The sequence below is a fragment of the Oncorhynchus clarkii genome, unplaced genomic scaffold (assembly GCF_045791955.1).
Source record: "Oncorhynchus clarkii lewisi isolate Uvic-CL-2024 unplaced genomic scaffold, UVic_Ocla_1.0 unplaced_contig_9975_pilon_pilon, whole genome shotgun sequence".
NCBI classification, from domain to species: Eukaryota; Metazoa; Chordata; class Actinopteri; order Salmoniformes; family Salmonidae; genus Oncorhynchus; species Oncorhynchus clarkii.
The window spans coordinates 79,328-100,485 of NW_027261131.1; the positions used below are offsets into that span (position 1 = coordinate 79,328).

The 21,158-nt window shown below is 48.1% G+C and overlaps 1 protein-coding gene across 1 annotated transcript; it reads left to right on the forward strand.

Moving 5' to 3' along the window:
- Nucleotides 1-132: 132 nt before the first annotated feature.
- Nucleotides 133-19,623, forward strand: LOC139405148 (fructose-1,6-bisphosphatase 1-like). The gene is made up of 7 exons (XM_071147568.1): nt 133-452; nt 10,459-10,621; nt 12,438-12,530; nt 14,256-14,396; nt 14,752-14,889; nt 15,402-15,521; nt 18,760-19,623. Exons 1-7 carry the CDS (start codon nt 283-285, stop codon nt 18,958-18,960), a joined length of 1,026 nt encoding a protein of 341 aa, XP_071003669.1. The 5' UTR covers nt 133-282; the 3' UTR covers nt 18,961-19,623.
- The last annotated feature ends 1,535 nt before the right edge of the window (nt 19,624-21,158 follow it).

Sequence of the window (21,158 nt, forward strand, 5' to 3'; positions counted from 1 at the left end):
AAACCCCACAGAGGAAGAAGAAGCCTACCGCTTTTGCCCGTTTATGTCACGGGCCATAGACCGGTGCCCCACGGCTCAGCATAATCGAATAACCCATTGTGTCCACCCGGCCGGCCACTCCTCTTTCCCTGTGCGCTTTCACTTCGGATTGGCTGTCCTGTCTTCACTACGCTCTCTTATCTCAAAGTTCCGTGTTAACAGTCAGGCATTTCATTGTTTGATTTGTAGTCAACATTATCATTCAGGACTCTTCTGGCCCGCCGCTCTACGATCTTTGCAGTCATGTCTGACCGAGGCTCTTTTGATACCAACGTGGTGACTTTAACCCGGTTTGTGCTGGAGGAAGGGAGGAAAGCGAAGGGGACAGGGGAGCTCACTACCCTGCTCAACTCGATGTGCACGGCCGTCAAAGCCATCTCCACCGCGGTGAGGAAAGCTGGCATCGCCAACCTGTAAGTAATTATCATCACACTTAGCAGGCATGCCTTCAACAAAATAGGACTTGTCTGTCTCGCTCTCTCATTGGAGAGACAATTTACACACAGAATGAAGTTTCAGATGCACCATATCCACGTAAGGAGCTTGTTGGTGAGGACGGGCTCGCGGGAATGGCTGGAACGGAATCAGTTGAATGAGAGACAGACCGCAGGGAAACTTACGCCATTCAAATTCAAATTGAAATAGCTATTCAAATTTGGCTGAAACGAATTGCCTGTCATTGAACCAATTGCACTTTATGGCAGCGAGGTGTGGGGTCCACTTGCAAAACAAGATTTCCTCAAATGGGACAAACACCCCATTGAAACGCTGCATGCAGAGTTCTGTATGATTCTCCTACATGTCCAGAGGAAAACTACAATCAATGCATGCAGGGCAGAATTAGGCCAATATCCACTAATAATAAAAACTAAAAAAGAGCAATTCAGTTTTGTTAACATCTAAAATACAGTGACCCCCTCTCATATAATTACCAAGCCCTGCAATGCCAAGAGCTGAGCAAAGAAAAGAGTCCCCTCATCCAGCTGGTCCTGAGTTCACTAACACACTGAAGCCTCAGTCCCCTCATCCAGCTGGTCCTGGGGCTGAGTTCACTAACCTGTTCTACTAACACACTGAAGCTTCCTGATCAGAACATCCTGACCATGGTTACTGATCAAAACCTTAGAAAAACCTTGACAAAGTACAGGCTCAGTGACCACAGCCTTGCCATTTAGAAGGGTAGACACAGGAAAACCTGTCTCCCTGTAGAGGAAAGGCTGTGCAACCACTGCACCACAGCAGAACCTGGATCCCTGTAGAGGAAAGGCTGTACAACCACTGCACCACAGCAGAACCTGGCTCCCTGTAGAGGAAAGGCTGTGCAACCACTGCACCACAGCAGAACCTGGCTCCCTGTAGAGGAAAGGCTGTGCAACCACTGCACCACAGCAGAACCTGGCTCCCTGTAGAGGAAAGGCTGTGCAACCACTGCAGAACCTGGCTCCCTGTAGAGGAAAGGCTGTGCAACCACTGCACCACAGCAGAACCTGGCTCCCTGTAGAGGAAAGGCTGTACAACCACTGCACAACAGCAGAACCTGGCTCCCTGTAGAGGAAAGGCTGTGCAACCACTGCACCACAGCAGAACCTGGCCCCCTGTAGAGGAAAGGCTGTGCAACCACTGCACAACAGCAGAACCTGAGACGGAGCTGCATTTCCTGACAAAATGTAAAAAAATATAGAACAATTATTGTCTTTTCCCCAAATTTGAATCGCTTATTCACGGTTTCAAAGACCTCTCTGATGAGAGTAGGCTCCCGTCCTGTTGGGGGAGGACGCAGAGAGCTGTGGGTTGGCAGCGCACTACATTGCTGCCTGTCATAAGATGAGGGACAGTGTCTGACAGACCAATCAACCTGCACATGTCCTCTACTGTATGCTTATTGTTATTGTTGAATATCTGGTTATTTTGACCCTTGGTTATTGTTGTTACTGTTGTCCCGTTGGCAAAATTGATTATTCAAATAATACTGTTAATGTTGTAAATCTCCAAAGTAAGCTTAGGCAATATGTACATTTATTACGTCATGCCAATAAAGGGAATTAAATGGTATCAAACCCGTGGCTCCGTTCCATTGGCTCCGTTCCAGCCCTTCTAGTGAACCATTCTCCACTCAGCAGAGGGTAGCCTAGGCACTCAGGTTATCAGGCTGTTTGACCAATCACAATCACTTGTGACATAGGTAAGGTAGGTAGCTGTATTTTATGTACCTTCACATTCCATTTGATGTGGTATTTGTTTATTTTCATTTAGCCTTTATTTAACTAGACAAGTCATTATTTTACAAGGACAGCCTACCAAAAGGCCTCCTGCAGGGATGGGATAAAAATAAATTATATATATATATATATATATATATATATATATATATATATATATATATATATATATATATATATATATATATAAAAAAAACATGTTGTGTTACCTAAGACGACAACACTGCATGGTAGCAACACAACATGACAACAACACAACATGACAACAACACTGCATGGTAGCAACACAACATGACAACAACACTGCATGGTAGCAACATTATTGGACACAGACAACAGGACAAAGGGCAAGAAGGTAGAGACAACAATACATCACACAAATCAGCCACAACTGTCAGTAAGAGTGTGCATGATTTGAGTCTCTGAATGAAGAGATTGAGATAAAACTGTCCAGTTTGAGTGTTTGTTGCAGCTCGTTCCAGTCGCTAGCTGCAGCGAATTGAAAAGAGGAGCGACCCAGGGATGTGTTTGCTTTGTGGACCTTTAACAGAAAGTGACTGGCAGAACGGGTGTTGTATGTGGAGGATGAGGGCTGCAGTAGATATCTCAGATAGGGGGGAGTGAAGGGGTGTTGTATGTGGAGGATGAGGGCTGCAGTAGATATCTCAGATAGGGGGGAGTGAAGGGGTGTTGTATGTGGAGGATGAGGGCTGCAGTAGGTATCTCAGATAGGGGGGAGTGAACGGGTGTTGTATGTGGAGGATGAGGGCTGCAGTAGGTATCTCAGATAGGGGGGAGTGAAGGGGTGTTGTATGTGGAGGATGAGGGCTGCAGTAGATATCTCAGATAGGGGGGAGTGAAGGGGTGTTGTATGTGGAGGATGAGGGCTGCAGTAGGTATCTCAGATAGGGGGGAGTGAACGGGTGTTGTATGTGGAGGATGAGGGCTGCAGTAGGTATCTCAGATAGGGGGGAGTGAATGGGTGTTGTATGTGGAGGATGAGGGCTGCAGTAGGTATCTCAGATAGGGGGGAGTGAATGGGTGTTGTATGTGGAGGATGAGGGCTGCAGTAGTTATCTCAGATAGGGGGGAGTGAACGGGTGTTGTATGTGGAGGATGAGGGCTGCAGTAGGTATCTCAGATAGGGGGGAGTGAATGGGTGTTGTATGTGGAGGATGAGGGCTGCAGTAGGTATCTCAGATAGGGGGGAGTGAATGGGTGTTGTATGTGGAGGATGAGGGCTGCAGTAGATATCTCAGTTAGGGGGGAGTGAATGGGTGTTGTATGTGGAGGATGAGGGCTGCAGTAGGTATCTCAGATAGGGGGGATTGAGGCCTAAGAGCGTTTTATAAATAAGCATCAACCAGTGGGTCTTGCGACGGGTATACAGAGATGACCAGTTTACAGAGGAGTATAGAATGCAGTGGTGGCACATCTGATGGCCGAATGGTATAGAACATGTAGCCGCTCGAGAGCACCCTTACCTGCCAATCTATAAATTATGTCTCCGTAATCTAGCATGGATAGGATGGTCATCTGAATAAGGGTTAGTTTGGCAGCTGGGGTGAAAGAGGAGTGATTACGATAGAGGAAACCAAGTCTAGATGTAACTTTAGCCTGCAGCTTTGATATGTGCTGAGAGAAGGACAGTGTTTTTGGTATACACAATCGAACTCACTTCCTCATTTCAAAATTGCAGTATCACACTTGGCACATATTTCTTTACATGTGGTAATGTGGAGTTGTTTTTGTGAAAGAGCACTGGTCAACTAAAACCAGCACATCAACAGACAGGACTAATCTGTCTCTCATTAGAGACAGGTACAGTTGAAGTGGGAAGTTTACATACACTGTAGCCAAATACATTTAAACTCAGTTTTTCACAATTGCTGACATTTAATCCAAGTAAAAATTCCCTGTTTTAGGTCAGTTAAGATCACCACTTTATTTTATGAATGTGAAATGTCAGAATAATAGTAGAGAGAATGATTAATTCAGTTTGTATTTCTTTCATCACATTCCCAGTGGGTCAGAAGTTTACATACACTCAATTAGTATTTGGTAGCATTGCCTTTAAATTGTTTGTCTTGGGTCAAATGTTTCGGGTAGCCTTCCACAAGCTTCCCACAATAAGTTGGGTGAATTTTGGCCCATTCCTCCTGACCGATCTGGTGTAACTGAGTCAGGTTTGTAGGCATATCTGCACACAACACACCATAATGACATCAACACACCATAATGACATCAACACACCATAATGACATCAACACATTATAATGACGACATCACACCATAATGACGAAGCAAAAACACCTTTTTAGATTTTTATTTTTTATATATACATTTGCAAACATTTATGAAAAACGGTTTTTGCTTTGTAATTATGGTGTGTTGTGTGTAGATAATTTTTCCTCAGCAAGGTTTGAAATTATTATGTTTTAGTCAGACTGTCTGTGCTTGTTGCTGCCAATTTGCAGTCTGCAAATGATTTGTAATTACGTTCCGGCACCACGACCATCCACTCTCCAAGGAAATTGGCCCCCAGCTGAATCTAGTTGATGATCCCCAGGATACGGCTTAGTATGAAATGTAGCCGTAATGCTGAGGTGGCGTTGGCATGCACCTTAAAGGTGATGCTGAGGTGGCGTTGGCATGCACCTTAAAGGAGGTGCTGAGGTGGCGTTGGCATGCACCTTAAAGGAGGTGCTGAGGTGGCGTTGGCATGCACATTAAAGGTGGTGCTGAGGTGGCGTTGGCATGCACCTTAAAGGAGGTGCTGAGGTGGCGTTGGCATGCACCTTAAAGGAGGTGCTGAGGTGGCGTTGGCATGCACCTTAAAGGAGGTGCTGAGGTGGCGTTGGCATGCACCTTAAAGGTGGTGCTGAGGTGGCGTTGGCATGCACCTTAAAGGTGGTGCTGAGGTGGCGTTGGCATGCACCTTAAAGGTGGTGCTGAGGTGGCGTTGGCATGCACCTTAAAGGTGGTGCTGAGGTGGCGTTGGCATGCACCTTAAAGGTGGTGCTGAGGTGGCGTTGGCATGCACCTTAAAGGAGGTGCTGAGGTGGCGTTGGCATGCACCTTAAAGGTGGTGCTGAGGTGGCGTTGGCATGCACCTTAAAGGTGGTGCTGAGGTGGCGTTGGCATGCACCTTAAAGTTGGTGCTGAGGTGGCGTGTCGGCATGCACCTTAAAGGTGGTGCTGAGGTGGCGTGTCGGCATGCACCTTAAAGGTGGTGCTGAGGTGGCGTTGGCATGCACCTTAAAGGTGGTGCTGAGGTGGCGTTGGCATGCACCTTAAAGGAGGTGCTGAGGTGGCGTTGGCATGCACCTTAAAGGTGGTGCTGAGGTGGCGTTGGCATGCACCTTAAAGCCAGACTCAGTAAGAGTACATTTACATCATTTGGGTTTATGAAACAAAGGGGGGGGGGGGCTAGACGTAGCGGTGGTTAGGAGGTAGCGGTGGTTAGGAGGTAGCGGTGGTTAGGAGGTAGCGGTGGTTAGGAGGTAGCGGTGGTTAGGAGGTAGCGGTGGTTAGGAGGTAGCGGTGGTTAGGAGGTAGCGGTGGTTAGGAGGCAGCGGTGGTTAGGTGGTTAGGAGGCAGCGGTGGTTAGGTGGTTAGGAGGCAGCGGTGGTTAGGAGGCAGCGGTGGTTAGGAGGCAGCGGTGGTTAGGAGGTAGCGGTGGTTAGGAGGTAGCGGTGGTTAGGAGGTAGCGGTGGTTAGGAGGTAGCGGTGGTTAGGAGGTAGCGGTGGTTAGGAGGTAGCGGTGGTTAGGAGGTAGCGGTGGTTAGGTGGTTAGGAGGCAGCGGTGGTTAGGTGGTTAGGAGGTAGCGGTGGTTAGGAGGTAGCGGTGGTTAGGAGGTAGCGGTGGTTAGGAGGTAGCGGTGGTTAGGAGGTAGCGGTGGTTAGGTGGTTAGGAGGCAGCGGTGGTTAGGTGGTTAGGAGGTAGCGGTGGTTAGGAGGTAGCGGTGGTTAGGAGGTAGCGGTGGTTAGGAGGTAGCGGTGGTTAGGTGGTTAGGAGGCAGCGGTGGTTAGGTGGTTAGGAGGTAGCGGTGGTTAGGAGGTAGCGGTGGTTAGGTGGTTAGGAGGTAGCGGTGGTTAGGAGGTAGCGGTGGTTAGGTGGTTAGGAGGTAGCGGTGGTTAGGTGGTTAGGAGGCAGCGGTGGTTAGGTGGTTAGGAGGTAGCGGTGGTTAGGAGGTAGCGGTGGTTAGGAGGCAGCGGTGGTTAGGAGGCAGCGGTGGTTAGGAGGCAGCGGTGGTTAGGAGGCAGCGGTGGTTAGGAGGCAGCGGTGGTTAGGAGGCAGCGGTAGTTAGGAGGCAGCGGTGGTTAGGAGGCAGCGGTGGTTAGGAGGTAGCAGTGGTTAGGAGGTAGCGGTGGTTAGGAGGTAGCGGTGGTTAGGAGGCAGCGGTGGTTAGGTGGTTAGGAGGCAGCGGTGGTTAGGTGGTTAGGAGGCAGCGGTGGTTAGGAGGTAGCGGTGGTTAGGAGGTAGCGGTGGTTAGGAGGCAGCGGTGGTTAGGTGGTTAGGAGGCGGCGGTGGTTAGGAGGCAGCGGTGGTTAGGAGGTAGCGGTGGTTAGGAGGTAGCGGTGGTTAGGAGGTAGCGGTGGTTAGGAGGCAGCGGTGGTTAGGTGGTTAGGAGGCGGCGGTGGTTAGGAGGCGGCGGTGGTTAGGAGGCGGCGGTGGTTAGGAGGCGGCGGTGGTTAGGAGGTAGCGGTGGTTAGGAGGTAGCGGTGGTTAGGAGGTAGCGGTGGTTAGGAGGTAGCGGTGGTTAGGAGGTAGCGGTGGTTAGGAGGTAGCGGTGGTTAGGAGGTAGCGGTGGTTAGGAGGCAGCGGTGGTTAGGTGGTTAGGAGGCGGCGGTGGTTAGGAGGCGGCGGTGGTTAGGAGGCGGCGGTGGTTAGGAGGTAGCGGTGGTTAGGAGGTAGCGGTGGTTAGGAGGCAGCGGTGGTTAGGTGGTTAGGGGGCAGCGGTGGTTAGGTGGTTAGGGGGCAGCGGTGGTTAGGAGGCAGCGGTGGTTAGGAGGTAGCGGTGGTTAGGTGGTAGCGGAGGTAGCGGTGGTTAGGAGGTAGCGGTGGTAGCGGTGGTTAGGAGGCAGCGGTGGTTAGGAGGCAGCGGTGGTTAGGAGGCAGCGGTGGTTAGGAGGTAGCGGTGGTTAGGAGGCAGCGGTGGTTAGAAGGCAGCGGTGGTTAGGAGGCAGCGGTGGTTAGGAGGCAGCGGTGGTTAGGAGGCGGCGGTGGTTAGGAGGCGGCGGTGGTTAGGAGGTAGCGGTGGTTAGGTGGTAGCGGTGGTTAGGAGGTAGCGGTGGTTAGGTGGTAGCGGTGGTTAGGAGGTAGCGGTGGTAGCGGTGGTTAGGAGGTAGCGGTGGTAGCGGTGGTTAGGGGGTAGCGGAGGTAGCGGTGGTTAGGAGGTAGCGGTGGTTAGGGGGCAGCGGTGGTTAGGGGGTAGCGGAGGTAGCGGTGGTTAGGGGGTAGCGGTGGTTAGGAGGCAGCGGTGGTTAGGGGGTAGCGGAGGTAGCGGTGGTTAGGAGGTAGCGGTGGTTAGGAGGTAGCGGTGGTTAGGAGGTAGCGGTGGTTAGGTGGTAGCGGAGATAGCGGTGGTTAGGAGGCAGCGGTGGTTAGGAGGCAGCGGTGGTTAGGAGGCAGCGGTGGTTAGGAGGCAGCGGTGGTTAGGAGGCAGCGGTGGTTAGGAGGTAGCGGTGGTAGCGGTGGTTAGGAGGCGGCGGTGGTTAGGAGGTGGCGGTGGTTAGGAGGTGGCGGTGGTTAGGAGGCGGCGGTGGTTAGGAGGCGGCGGTGGTTAGGAGGCGGCGGTGGTTAGGAGGCGGCGGTGGTTAGGAGGCGGCGGTGGTTAGGAGGCGGCGGTGGTTAGGAGGCGGCGGTGGTTAGGAGGCGGCGGTGGTTAGGAGGCGGCGGTGGTTAGGAGGCGGCGGTGGTTAGGAGGCGGCGGTGGTTAGGAGGCGGCGGTGGTTAGGAGGCGGCGGTGGTTAGGAGGCAGCGGTGGTTAGGAGGTAGCGGTGGTGGCGGTGGTTAGGAGGCGGCGGTGGTTAGGAGGCGGCGGTGGTTAGGAGGCGGCGGTGGTTAGGAGGTAGCAGTGGTTAGGAGGTAGCGGTGGTTAGGAGGTAGCGGTGGTTAGGAGGTAGCGGTGGTTAGGAGGTAGCGGTGGTTAGGAGTTAGCGGTGGTTAGGAGGTAGCGGTGGTTAGGAGGTAGCGGTGGTTAGGAGGTAGCGGTGGTTAGGAGGTAGCGGTGGTTAGGAGGTAGCGGTGGTTAGGAGGCAGCGGTGGTTAGGTGGTTAGGAGGCGGCGGTGGTTAGGAGGCAGCGGTGGTTAGGAGGTAGCGGTGGTTAGGAGGTAGCGGTGGTTAGGAGGTAGCGGTGGTTAGGAGGCAGCGGTGGTTAGGTGGTTAGGGGGCAGCGGTGGTTAGGTGGTTAGGGGGCAGCGGTGGTTAGGAGGCAGCGGTGGTTAGGTGGTAGCGGAGGTAGCGGTGGTTAGGAGGTAGCGGTGGTAGCGGTGGTTAGGAGGCAGCGGTGGTTAGGAGGCAGCGGTGGTTAGGAGGCAGCGGTGGTTAGGAGGCAGCGGTGGTTAGGAGGTAGCGGTGGTTAGGAGGCGGCGGTGGTTAGGAGGCGGCGGTGGTTAGGAGGTAGCGGTGGTTAGGTGGTAGCGGTGGTTAGGAGGTAGCGGTGGTTAGGTGGTAGCGGTGGTTAGGAGGTAGCGGTGGTAGCGGTGGTTAGGAGGTAGCGGTGGTAGCGGTGGTTAGGGGGTAGCGGAGGTAGCGGTGGTTAGGAGGTAGCGGTGGTTAGGAGGTAGCGGTGGTTAGGAGGTAGCGGTGGTTAGGAGGTAGCGGTGGTTAGGAGGTAGCGGTGGTTAGGAGGTAGCGGTGGTTAGGAGGTAGCGGTGGTTAGGAGGTAGCGGTGGTTAGGAGGCAGCGGTGGTTAGGTGGTTAGGAGGCGGCGGTGGTTAGGAGGCGGCGGTGGCGGTGGTTAGGAGGTAGCGGTGGTTAGGAGGTAGCGGTGGTTAGGAGGCAGCGGTGGTTAGGTGGTTAGGGGGCAGCGGTGGTTAGGTGGTTAGGGGGCAGCGGTGGTTAGGAGGCAGCGGTGGTTAGGAGGTAGCGGTGGTTAGGTGGTAGCGGAGGTAGCGGTGGTTAGGAGGTAGCGGTGGTAGCGGTGGTTAGGAGGCAGCGGTGGTTAGGAGGCAGCGGTGGTTAGGAGGCAGCGGTGGTTAGGAGGCAGCGGTGGTTAGGAGGTAGCGGTGGTTAGGAGGCGGCGGTGGTTAGGAGGCGGCGGTGGTTAGGAGGTAGCGGTGGTTAGGTGGTAGCGGTGGTTAGGAGGTAGCGGTGGTTAGGTGGTAGCGGTGGTTAGGAGGTAGCGGTGGTAGCGGTGGTTAGGAGGTAGCGGTGGTAGCGGTGGTTAGGGGGTAGCGGAGGTAGCGGTGGTTAGGAGGTAGCGGTGGTTAGGGGGCAGCGGTGGTTAGGGGGTAGCGGAGGTAGCGGTGGTTAGGGGGTAGCGGTGGTTAGGAGGCAGCGGTGGTTAGGGGGTAGCGGAGGTAGCGGTGGTTAGGAGGTAGCGGTGGTTAGGAGGTAGCGGTGGTTAGGAGGTAGCGGTGGTTAGGTGGTAGCGGAGATAGCGGTGGTTAGGAGGCAGCGGTGGTTAGGAGGCAGCGGTGGTTAGGAGGCAGCGGTGGTAGCGGTGGTTAGGAGGCGGCGGTGGTTAGGAGGTGGCGGTGGTTAGGAGGTGGCGGTGGTTAGGAGGTGGCGGTGGTTAGGAGGCGGCGGTGGTTAGGAGGCGGCGGTGGTTAGGAGGCGGCGGTGGTTAGGAGGCGGCGGTGGTTAGGAGGCGGCGGTGGTTAGGAGGCAGCGGTGGTTAGGAGGCAGCGGTGGTTAGGAGGCAGCGGTGGTTAGGAGGCGGCGGTGGTTAGGAGGCGGCGGTGGTTAGGAGGCGGCGGTGGTTAGGAGGCGGCGGTGGTTAGGAGGCAGCGGTGGTTAGGAGGTAGCGGTGGTAGCGGTGGTTAGGAGGCAGCGGTGGTTAGGAGGCAGCGGTGGTTAGGAGGCAGCGGTGGTTAGGAGGCAGCGGTGGTTAGGAGGCAGCGGTGGTTAGGAGGCAGCGGTGGTTAGGAGGTAGCGGTTCTGTCTCTCCCCTGGTTGACAGGTATGGCACAGCGGGCAGCACCAATGAGATGGGTAGTGGGTACTAATTGCGTCTCCTCTCGTCTTCCCAGGTATGGCATAGCGGGCAGCACCAATGTGACGGGGGACCAGGTGAAGAAGCTGGACATCCTGTCTAACAACCTGGTTATCAACATGATCAAATCCTCCTTCACATCCTGTGTCCTGGTGTCAGAGGAGGATGACACAGCCATCATAGTAGAACCAGACAGACAGGTAACTAACGCTGTTGTTCTGGTGTCAGAGGTACGATATCACGTTCATAGTAGAACCAGACAGACAAATAACTAACGCTGTTGTTGTTCTGGTGTCAGAGGGATGATATTAGAACCAGACGAAAATTAGTTATTGGATCAAAGGTTATTCAAATTCTGGCAGCATTGCTGTTTAGAGCAGGGGGGCGGGGCAACCCACCAGAAAGTCCACATTTTGGTTCTATCCCTGCACTGATGAGCATAATACAAATTATAATTTTTATCTGGTCTCCTCCAGGGTAAATACGTGGTGTGTTTTGACTCCCCTTGTCTCTCCTCCAGGGTAAATACGTGGTGTGTTTTGACTCCCCTGGTCTCTCCTCCAGGGTAAATACGTGGTGTGTTTTGACTCCCCTGGTCTCTCCTCCAGGGTAAATACGTGGTGTGTTTTGACTCCCCTGGTCTCTCCTCCAGGGTAAATACGTGGTGTGTTTTGACTCCCCTTGTCTCCCCTCCAGGGTAAATACGTGGTGTGTTTTGACTCCCCTGGTCTGTCCTCCAGGGTAAATACGTGGTGTGTTTTGACTCCCCTGGTCTCTCCTCCAGGGTAAATACGTGGTGTGTTTTGACTCCCCTGGTCTCTCCTCCAGGGTAAATACGTGGTGTGTTTTGACTCCCCTTGTCTCTCCTCCAGGGTAAATACGTGGTGTGTTTTGACTCCCCTTGTCTCTCCTCCAGGGTAAATACGTGGTGTGTTTTGACTCCCCTTGTCTCTCCTCCAGGGTAAATACGTGGTGTGTTTTGACTCCCCTTATCTCTCCTCCAGTGTAAATACGTGGTGTGTTTTGACTCCCCTGGTCTCTCCTCCAGGGTAAATACGTGGTGTGTTTTGACTCCCCTGGTCTCTCCTCCAGGGTAAATACGTGGTGTGTTTTGACTCCCCTTGTCTCTCCTCCAGGGTAAATACGTGGTGTGTTTTGACTCCCCTTGTCTCTCCTCCAGGGTAAATACATGGTGTGTTTTGACTCCCCTGGTCTCTCCTCCAGGGTAAATACGTGGTGTGTTTTGACTCCCCTGGTCTCTCCTCCAGGGTAAATACGTGGTGTGTTTTGACTCCCCTTGTCTCTCCTCCAGGGTAAATACGTGGTGTGTTTTGACTCCCCTTGTCTCTCCTCCAGGGTAAATACGTGGTGTGTTTTGACTCCCCTGGTCTCTCCTCCAGGGTAAATACGTGGTGTGTTTTGACTCCCCTTGTCTCTCCTCCAGGGTAAATACATGGTGTGTTTTGACTCCCCTGGTCTCTCCTCCAGGGTAAATACGTGGTGTGTTTTGACTCCCCTGGTCTCTCCTCCAGGGTAAATACGTGGTGTGTTTTGACTCCCCTTGTCTCTCCTCCAGGGTAAATACGTGGTGTGTTTTGACTCCCCTTGTCTCTCCTCCAGGGTAAATACGTGGTGTGTTTTGACTCCCCTGGTCTCTCCTCCAGGGTAAATACGTGGTGTGTTTTGACTCCCCTGGTCTCTCCTCCAGGGTAAATACGTGGTGTGTTTTGACTCCCCTGGTCTCTCCTCCAGGGTAAATACGTGGTGTGTTTTGACTCCCCTGGTCTCTCCTCCAGGGTAAATACGTGGTGTGTTTTGACTCCCCTGGTCTCTCCTCCAGGGTAAATACGTGGTGTGTTTTGACTCCCCTTGTCTCTCCTCTAGGGTAAATACGTGGTGTGTTTTGACTCCCCTTGTCTCTCCTCCAGGGTAAATACGTGGTGTGTTTTGACTCCCCTGGTCTCTCCTCCAGGGTAAATACGTGGTGTGTTTTGACTCCCCTTGTCTCTCCTCCAGGGTAAATACGTGGTGTGTTTTGACCCTCTGGATGGTTCCTCCAACATCGACTGCTTGGCTTCCATCGGCACCATCTTTGCTGTCTTTAGAAAGGTCTGTATTCTATAGGCTTCTCTACAGGAGCCATATCTCACCTTGTTTTTAACCAAACAGAAGGTGAACCGAGCGGTCAGTGTGTTTGACCAGGCTGGGTTTGTATGGATGTGTTCTATAAGGTGCTTTGAGACCTAATGTATTTAGCTTATACAGTGGCAAGAAAAAGTATGTGAACTGATTTTCATCTAAGTCACAACAATAGACAAACACAGTGTGCTTAAACTAAAACACAGAAATTATACATCATTTAATCATTGTATCGGTTGTAAAAAGTATGTGAACCCCCCAATAGCTAATGACTTCTCCAAAAGATAATTGGAGTCAGAAGTCAGCTAACCTGGAGTCCAATCAGTGAGATGAGATTGTAGATGTTGGTTAGAGCTGCCTTGCCCTATAAAAACAGTCAACATTTGGTTGCTATTCACAAGGAGCATTGCCTGATATCAACCATGCCTCGAACAAAAGATCTCAGAAGACCTAAGATTAAGAATGGTTGACTTGCATAAAGCAGGAAAAGGTTACAAAAGTATCTCTAAAAGCCTTGATGTACTTCAGTCTACAGTAAGACATATTGTCTATAAATGGAGAAAGTTCAGCACTGTTGCTACTCTCCCTAGGAGTGGCCGTCCTGCAAAGATGACTGCAAGAGCACAGTGCAGAATGCTCAATGAGGTTAAGAAGAATCCTAGTGTCAGCTAAAGACTTACATAAATCTCTGGAACATGCTAACATCTCTGATGAGTCTACGATACATAAAACACTAAACAAGAAGTGTGTTCAGGGCAGGACACCACGGAATAAACCACTGCTGTCCAAAAAAAACATTGGTGCAGGTCTGAAGTTTGCAAAAGAGCACCTGGATGTTCCACAGCGCTACTGGCAAAATATTACGTGGACAGATGAAACTACAGTTGAGTTGTTTGGAAGGATCACACAACACTATGTGTGGAGAAAAAAGGCCCAGCACACCAACATCAAAACCTCATCCCAACTGTAAAATGGTGGAGGGAGCATCATGGTTTGGGGCTGCTTTGCTGCCTCAGGGCCTGGACAGCTTGCTCTCATCGACGGAAAAATGAATTCCCAAGTTTATCAAGACATTTTACAGGAGAATGTTAGGCTATCTGTCAACTGAAGTTGGGTGACGCAACAGGACAACGACCCAAAACACAGAAGTAAATAAACAACAAAATGGCTTCAACAGAAGAAAATACACCTTCTGTAGTGGCCCAGTCAGTCCTGACCTCAACCCGATTGAGATGCTGTGGCATGACCTCGAGAGCGGTTCACACCAGACATACCAAGAATATTATTATACCAAGAATATTGCTGAACTGAAACAGTTTTGTAAAGAGGAACGGTCCACAATTCCTCCTGATCTTTGTGCAGGTCTGATCCGCAACTACAGAAAACGTTTTGTTGAGGTTAGTGCTGCCAAAGGAGGGTCAACCAGTTATTAAATCCAAGGGTTCACATACTTTTCCCACCCTGCACTGTGAATGTTTACACGGTGTGTTCAATAAAGACATGAAAACGTATAATTGTTTGTGTTACTAGTTTAAGCAGATGGTGTTTGTCTATTGTTGTGACCCTAGATGAAGATCAGACCAAATGTTATGACCAATTTATACAGAAATCCAGGTAATTCCAAAGGGTTCACGTCCTGTTTCTCACCACTGTAATGATCAAATCAATCAACCAATAGTCCGGTGTGTGTTCCAGACGACAGAGGACGACCCGTGTGAGAACGACGCGCTGCAGCCCGGGAGGAACATCGTTGCGGCTGGATACGCCCTCTATGGCAGCGCCACAATGATGGTACTGTCCACTGGGCAGGGGGTCAACTGCTTCATGTTGGACCCGGTCAGTACATACCCATTACCGGGCAGGAAGTCAACTACTGTCCCCTTGAGTACTGTCCTCTACCCACATCACTGCAGCTGTTATAGCTCAGGAAGTCAACTACTGCTTGTCCCCTTGAGTACCTTCCTCTACCCGCAGCTGTTATAACTCTTACTGGACCTTTCATTCATGTTAATGTATCCAGCTGTCTGTCCGGTGATTGGATCATTCATGTTAATGTATCCAGCTGTCTGTCCGGTGATTGGATCATTCATGTTTATGTATCCAGCTGTCTGTCCGGTGATTGGATCATTCATGTTTATGTATCCAGCTGTCTGTCCGGTGATTGGATCGTTTATATATCTATCTCTGTCAGGCCATAGGTGAGTTCATTCTGGTGGACAGAGATCTAAAGATCAAACCGAAAGGGAATATCTACAGTCTGAATGAAGGATACGCCAAATACTTTGACCCCGCTGTCACGGAGTACCTGCAAAAGAAGAAGTTCCCCGAGGTACATGCACACAAAGTAGTTCCCCGAGGTACATGCACACAAAGTAGTTCCCCGAGGTACATGCACACAAAGTAGTTCCCCGAGGTACATGCACACAAAGTAGTTCCCCGAGGTACATGCACACAAAGTAGTTCCCCGAGGTACATGCACACAAAGTAGTTTCCCGAGGTACATGCACACAAAGTAGTTCCCCGAGGTACATGCACACAAAGTAGTTCCCCGAGGTACATGCACACAAAGTAGTTCCCCGAGGTACATGCACACAAAGTAGTTCCCCGAGGTACATGCACACAAAGTAGTTTCCCGAGGTACATGCACACAAAGTAGTTCCCCGAGTTTAGGCTTGCGTCTAGCCAAGGTAGTTCCTTACTTGAGATTATTTTCTCATAAACATCTGAAACTGTCTGTATACAGAACAGCTACAATGGTGAAATGTCCCCCTGTTATTGGCTAACCATTTAGACTGTAACTGTGTTTGTGGTTCAGGGGCTAACCCTTACTCTGTGTCTCAGGATGGCAGTGCCCCGTACGGTGCCCGCTATGTGGGTTCTATGGTAGCAGACGTCCACAGGACCCTGGTCTACGGAGGAATCTTCCTCTACCCTGCTAACGTCAAGAGCCCCGAGGGAAAGGTGGGCCCTGACCTCTAACCCTCTCAAGGGGAAAGATGGGTCAAGATGTTGTAGCTTTGTGTCCTGGCTTGTTTAGTTTCCTAATGTGGAGGGTCACAATGTGATCAATGTGTGTTCATCTCCTCTATTGCTGAAAGCAGAAGAGCTGGAGCCTCTGGGGAAACAGGGGAAATAGGAAACAGAGGTGGTGTTCATGTCACAACAGTATGTCTTCAGAACAGTGACGGTTGTGTGTAAGGATGTGGTTCTGTTGAATAATATATTCATTATTGTCCCCTAACCCTACCACCCCTCCCCTAATTGGAGTAAACTAATGGATAACAATACTTAGGCTTCTACTTCCAATTTATACAGAACAAAAAAATTAACTCAACATGTACAGTGTTGGTTCCATGAGCTGAAATAAAAGATCACGGAAATGTTCCATACGCACAAAACGCTGATTTCTCTCATATGTTGTGCACAAACTTGTTTTCACCCGTTAGTGAGCATTTCTCCTTTGCCAAGATGGAATATCAAGAAGCATCATAACACAGGTGCACCTTGTGCTGGGGACAATAAAAGGCCACTCTAAAATGTGCAGTTTTGTCACAACACAACGCAAGTTTTGAGGAAGCGTGTATAACAGTATAGAATTTACGTCCGGCCCCGACCTGGGCGCGAACCAGGGACGCTCTGCACACGTCAACAGTCACCCTCGAAGCATCGTTACCCATCACTCCACAAAAGCCGCGGCCCTTGCAGAGCAAGGGGAACCACTACTTCAAGGTCTCAGAGCAAGTGATTGAAACGCCACTAGCGCGCACCACCGCTAACTAGCTAGCCATTTCACATCGGCTACACGTGCAATTGGCATGCTAACTGCAGGAATATCCGCCAGATAATTGAATGTGCATTTCCCTACCATAAGCCACCTCCAACGTCATATTAGAGCCCAGGACATCCACATCTGGCTTCTTAACGTGCGGGATCATCTGAGACCAGCCACCTGGACAGCTGATTAAACTGAGGAGTATTTCTGTCTGTAATCAAGCCCTTTTGTTAGGGAAAAACTCATTCAGGATTTGGTTGTGCCCCTGCCCAGTCATGTGAAATCCATAGATTAATATATATATATATATATATATATATTAATATATATATATATATATATTAATATATATATTAATATATATATATATATTAATATATATATATATATATATAAATGTTAATATTAATATATATATATATTAATATATATATAAATATATATAAATATTTATATATATATATATATATATATTAATATTAATATTTATATATATATATTAATATTAATATTTATATATATATATATATATATTAATATATATATATATATATATATATATATATTAATATTAATATATTAATATTAATATATATATATAAATATTAATATTAATATATATATATATTTATATATAAATATATATATATATTAATATTAATATTTATATATATATATTAATATTAATATTTATATATATATATATATAAATATATATATATATTAATATTAATATTTATATATATATATTAATATTAATATTAATATATATATATATTTATATATAAATATATATATATATTAATATTAATATTTATATATATATATTAATATTAATATATATATATATATATATATATTAATATATATATATATATATATATATATATATATTAATATATATATATATATATATATATATATATATATATATATATATATATATATATATATGTATATATATATTTATATATATATATATTAATATTAATATATATATATATATTAATATATATATATATATATATATATATATTAATATATATATATATATAAATATATTACATACTAAAAACAAGCTACATGAGGACAGCACCAAAACAAGTGATCTAATCATTCTCTTCGCAGCACAATCTACAGAGCTGGGATGGTTGTATCCTCATACATAAATCAATTAGTATATTTGGTATTTTCTCATGGATTAAACTGAAATTGCAACCAACTTCCTATGGCTTGTTTTAAAAAATAGAGATATTCTGGAGATTATTTCGTTATCAAATAACTGTGAGAGTGAGAGTTTAATCTGACTAAATGGGAAAAGGTCATTCTTACTAATTTGCTGGAAAACCAGTTTGGATTTAAGTATGACTGAAGCCTTTAGTGAGGTCTAATGCTTTAATACTTAATCATTTCTGCCCTCTGAATTCATTGTATAAATAGGCCTGTTAAATTTTTTCTGGCTTTTTCCAAATAAGTGGAATATTTTTTGGCTCATAATTTAAACATGTCGTTAGGTGTAGGCAGGACCATAAGTAAATAGGTAAACTGGGATATGACTAAAGAATGAATTAGGGTGATTTGTTAACTTAATATTAAAATCTACTGTAGTGAGATCATTACTTTCTTTTGGGATATGAATAACGAGTATACCCTCATCACCATCAGACCATGGATACAATGACAGCTTTGTTTTTAAGCCCTGAATTTCTAGCCCCTTTTATTATTGTTGGATCTGATTTTAATATGATAAATGGATATGCTGATAGCGGACAACCTTGTTTTTCTCCTCTTGACAATTTAATGCTTTCTGAGAAGTAGCCATTAGTTACTATTTTACACCTGGAGTTTACTATACATAACTTATACAATGGGTTAAAGAGATTCTCAATTTAAAATAGTCCAGGCATGTATATATACATTCCAGTTGTCTTTTCAAAGTCTGCTATGAATACCAGGCCATTATGAACACCTGTTCTTTCCATGACAGACTGTCCAGGTGAACGCTATGATCCCTTATTGATGTCACCTGTTAAATCCACTTCAATCAGTGTAGATGAAGGGGAGGAGACCAGGTTTAAAAATCCTTCTTTAATCTGAGACAACTGAGGCATGGATTGTGTTCAGAGGGTGGACGAAAGATTTAAGTGGGTTATGGTAATAGGTGCGGTTCCAGGTGCTTCAGTTTGTGTCAAGAACTGCAACAGTTCTGGGGTTTTCAAACTCAACCGTTTCCTGTGTGTATCAAGAATGGTCCACCACCCAAAAGACCATCCAGCTAACTTGAAACAGCTGTGGGAAGCATGAGTCAACATGGGCCTGTGGAACGCTTTGGACACCTTGATGAATTGAGGCTGTTCTGAGGGAAAAAGGGGGTGAACTCAATATTAGGAAGATATTCTGTAATATTAAGTGTTCTCTGTGTTCTAGCTGCGTCTGCTGTATGAGTGCAACCCCATGGCGTTCATCATCGAGCAGGCGGGCGGTATGGCAACCACAGGAAGTCAGAACGTCCTGGACATTCAGCCAATCAACATCCACCAGAGAGTTCCCGTGGTGCTGGGGTCACCTAGTGACGTCCAGGAGTACCTGGATATATACCAAAAACACCAGGCCAACAATGGTAACTAGGGACCGCACACACCAGGCCAACAATGGTAACTAGGGACCGCACACACCAGGCCAACAATGGTAACTAGGGACCGCACACACCAGGCCAACAATGGTAACTAGGGACCGCACACACCAGGCCAACAATGGTAACTAGGGACCGCACACACCAGGCCAACAATGGTAACTAGGGTCCTAGTAACTAGGGACCAAGCAGGTACACACGCCCTATGTAAAGACCCATTATAAACCAAGAGACCAAAGATCCTCTATCACTTATAAGACTCAACGGGATCAGCATGCTGTTGACCAAGTGACCAACGATACACCAACACTCCATCAACCACTAGACTAGACCAAAGATACACCCTCATGCCTCACCACCCAGACCAAAGAATAAGTAAACCAAGATAGCCACCAACTACTTCCCATCCTGGACCAGGAACTGAAGGGGAAGAGACCATTTTCCCCTTATTCCTTCATTGTCATTTATTTTCAAGGAATTTGCCGTACCTTCTCAGACCACTATGAGGAACCAGTGTGTGAACTATTTGTCAGTACTACTAAATGTCAGACCTAATGTTACCTCTATGCAGTATATAAGATATGTGCCTTGACACAGATATTGTTTGGGATGATGAAGCATGTGAATAATAAACCTCGGTGGTGCTGTACCAAACAGAATGTTGTATCTCATTTCACCACACAACACCAGGGGCTCGTGCAGCAGGATGCTTTGGAACGATCAGATAGATATGTTTGTTGTACGTAAGCATATTTCTATGACCTGTAGAGGATATCGTTTCGGCTCTTTTCATGGCATTTCTATCTGCAACGTTTGGCTAATGAACCCTGGAGTCAGATGGATAGATAAACCAGACTGATAGGCAGCCCACAGTACACTGATTGTCTAACAACATAACACTGTGTCTCGTGATAACTAGATATTTTCTCTGCAAATCAATTTCAGACAACTTTAGGTCCAATAAACTCAGAGACCAATAGTTTCCATGATGCCTCAGATGAGGACACATTGTACACTAGAGCAGCGGTCCCCAACCACAGGGCCGCAGACCGGTATCGGGGCGCTGCACATTCACTACCGTGCCGCACAGAAAGGATAAATAGCTAATTTAAAATAATAATTATATACAATTCTATGCTATTTGTGCAGTAATTACATTGAACTTGGTGCAGGTAAAGTGGCTGCATTCAAAGCCAAACTGGAACTGTGGTTGACGGCGAGTGGACAGGGGCATATTTGACATGTTCCAAACGGGAGAGACAGACTGGGCCGTCCGTCTCCCAGCTGGTGCGCGATCATCTAGCTTCACAGTCAACGGAGCTGGAGCGCTACTTCCCAACCGCCAAAGACCCACGAAGGAGAGGGAATGGATCCGCAACCCATTTGTGAATGTCCCAGGTGAATCGTACATGTCAACCGCTGTTCCCCCAGACACAGTGAGTCAACCGCTGTTCCCCCAGACATAATGAGTCAACCGCTGTTCCCCCAGACATAATGAGTCAACCGCTGTTCCCCCAGACATAATGAGTCAACCGCTGTTCCCCCAGACACAATGAGTCAACCGCTGTTCCCCCAGACACAGTGAGTCAACCGCTGTTCCCCCAGACATAATGAGTCAACCGCTGTTCCCCCAAACACAGTGAGTCAACGGCTGTTCCCCCAGACACAGTGAGTCAACCGCTGTTCCCCCAGACACAGTGAGTCAACCGCTGTTCCCCCAGACACAGTGAGTCAACCGCTGTTCCCCCAGACATAATGAGTCAACCGCTGTTCCCCCAAACACAGTGAGTCAACCGCTGTTCCTCTAGACACAGTGAGTCAACCGCTGTTCCCCCAGACACAGTGAGTCAACCGCTGTTCCCCCAGACACAGTGAGTCAACCGCTGTTCCCCCAGACACAGTGAGTCAACCGCTGTTCCCCCAGACACAGTGAGTCTGCTTCACTCTCAACCCCTTCAGTCAAATTCGGTGTGAAGTCTTGTCTAGTGAAAAGTTTAAATCTCAGAGAAGTATTTAAGACAGACAGTCACCAAACAGACCCTACAGTCATAGCATCATGATTCAAGGTGACATTACAATCCCTGGCCCTGTTAAAGACCTTTTAACTGTGTGGAGCTTTCCTCATCAATGAATGGTTGCTATGTTGGTGTAGGTAACAGGGCGATGTCTCTATACTCCAGTAGCAGCAGGCTTC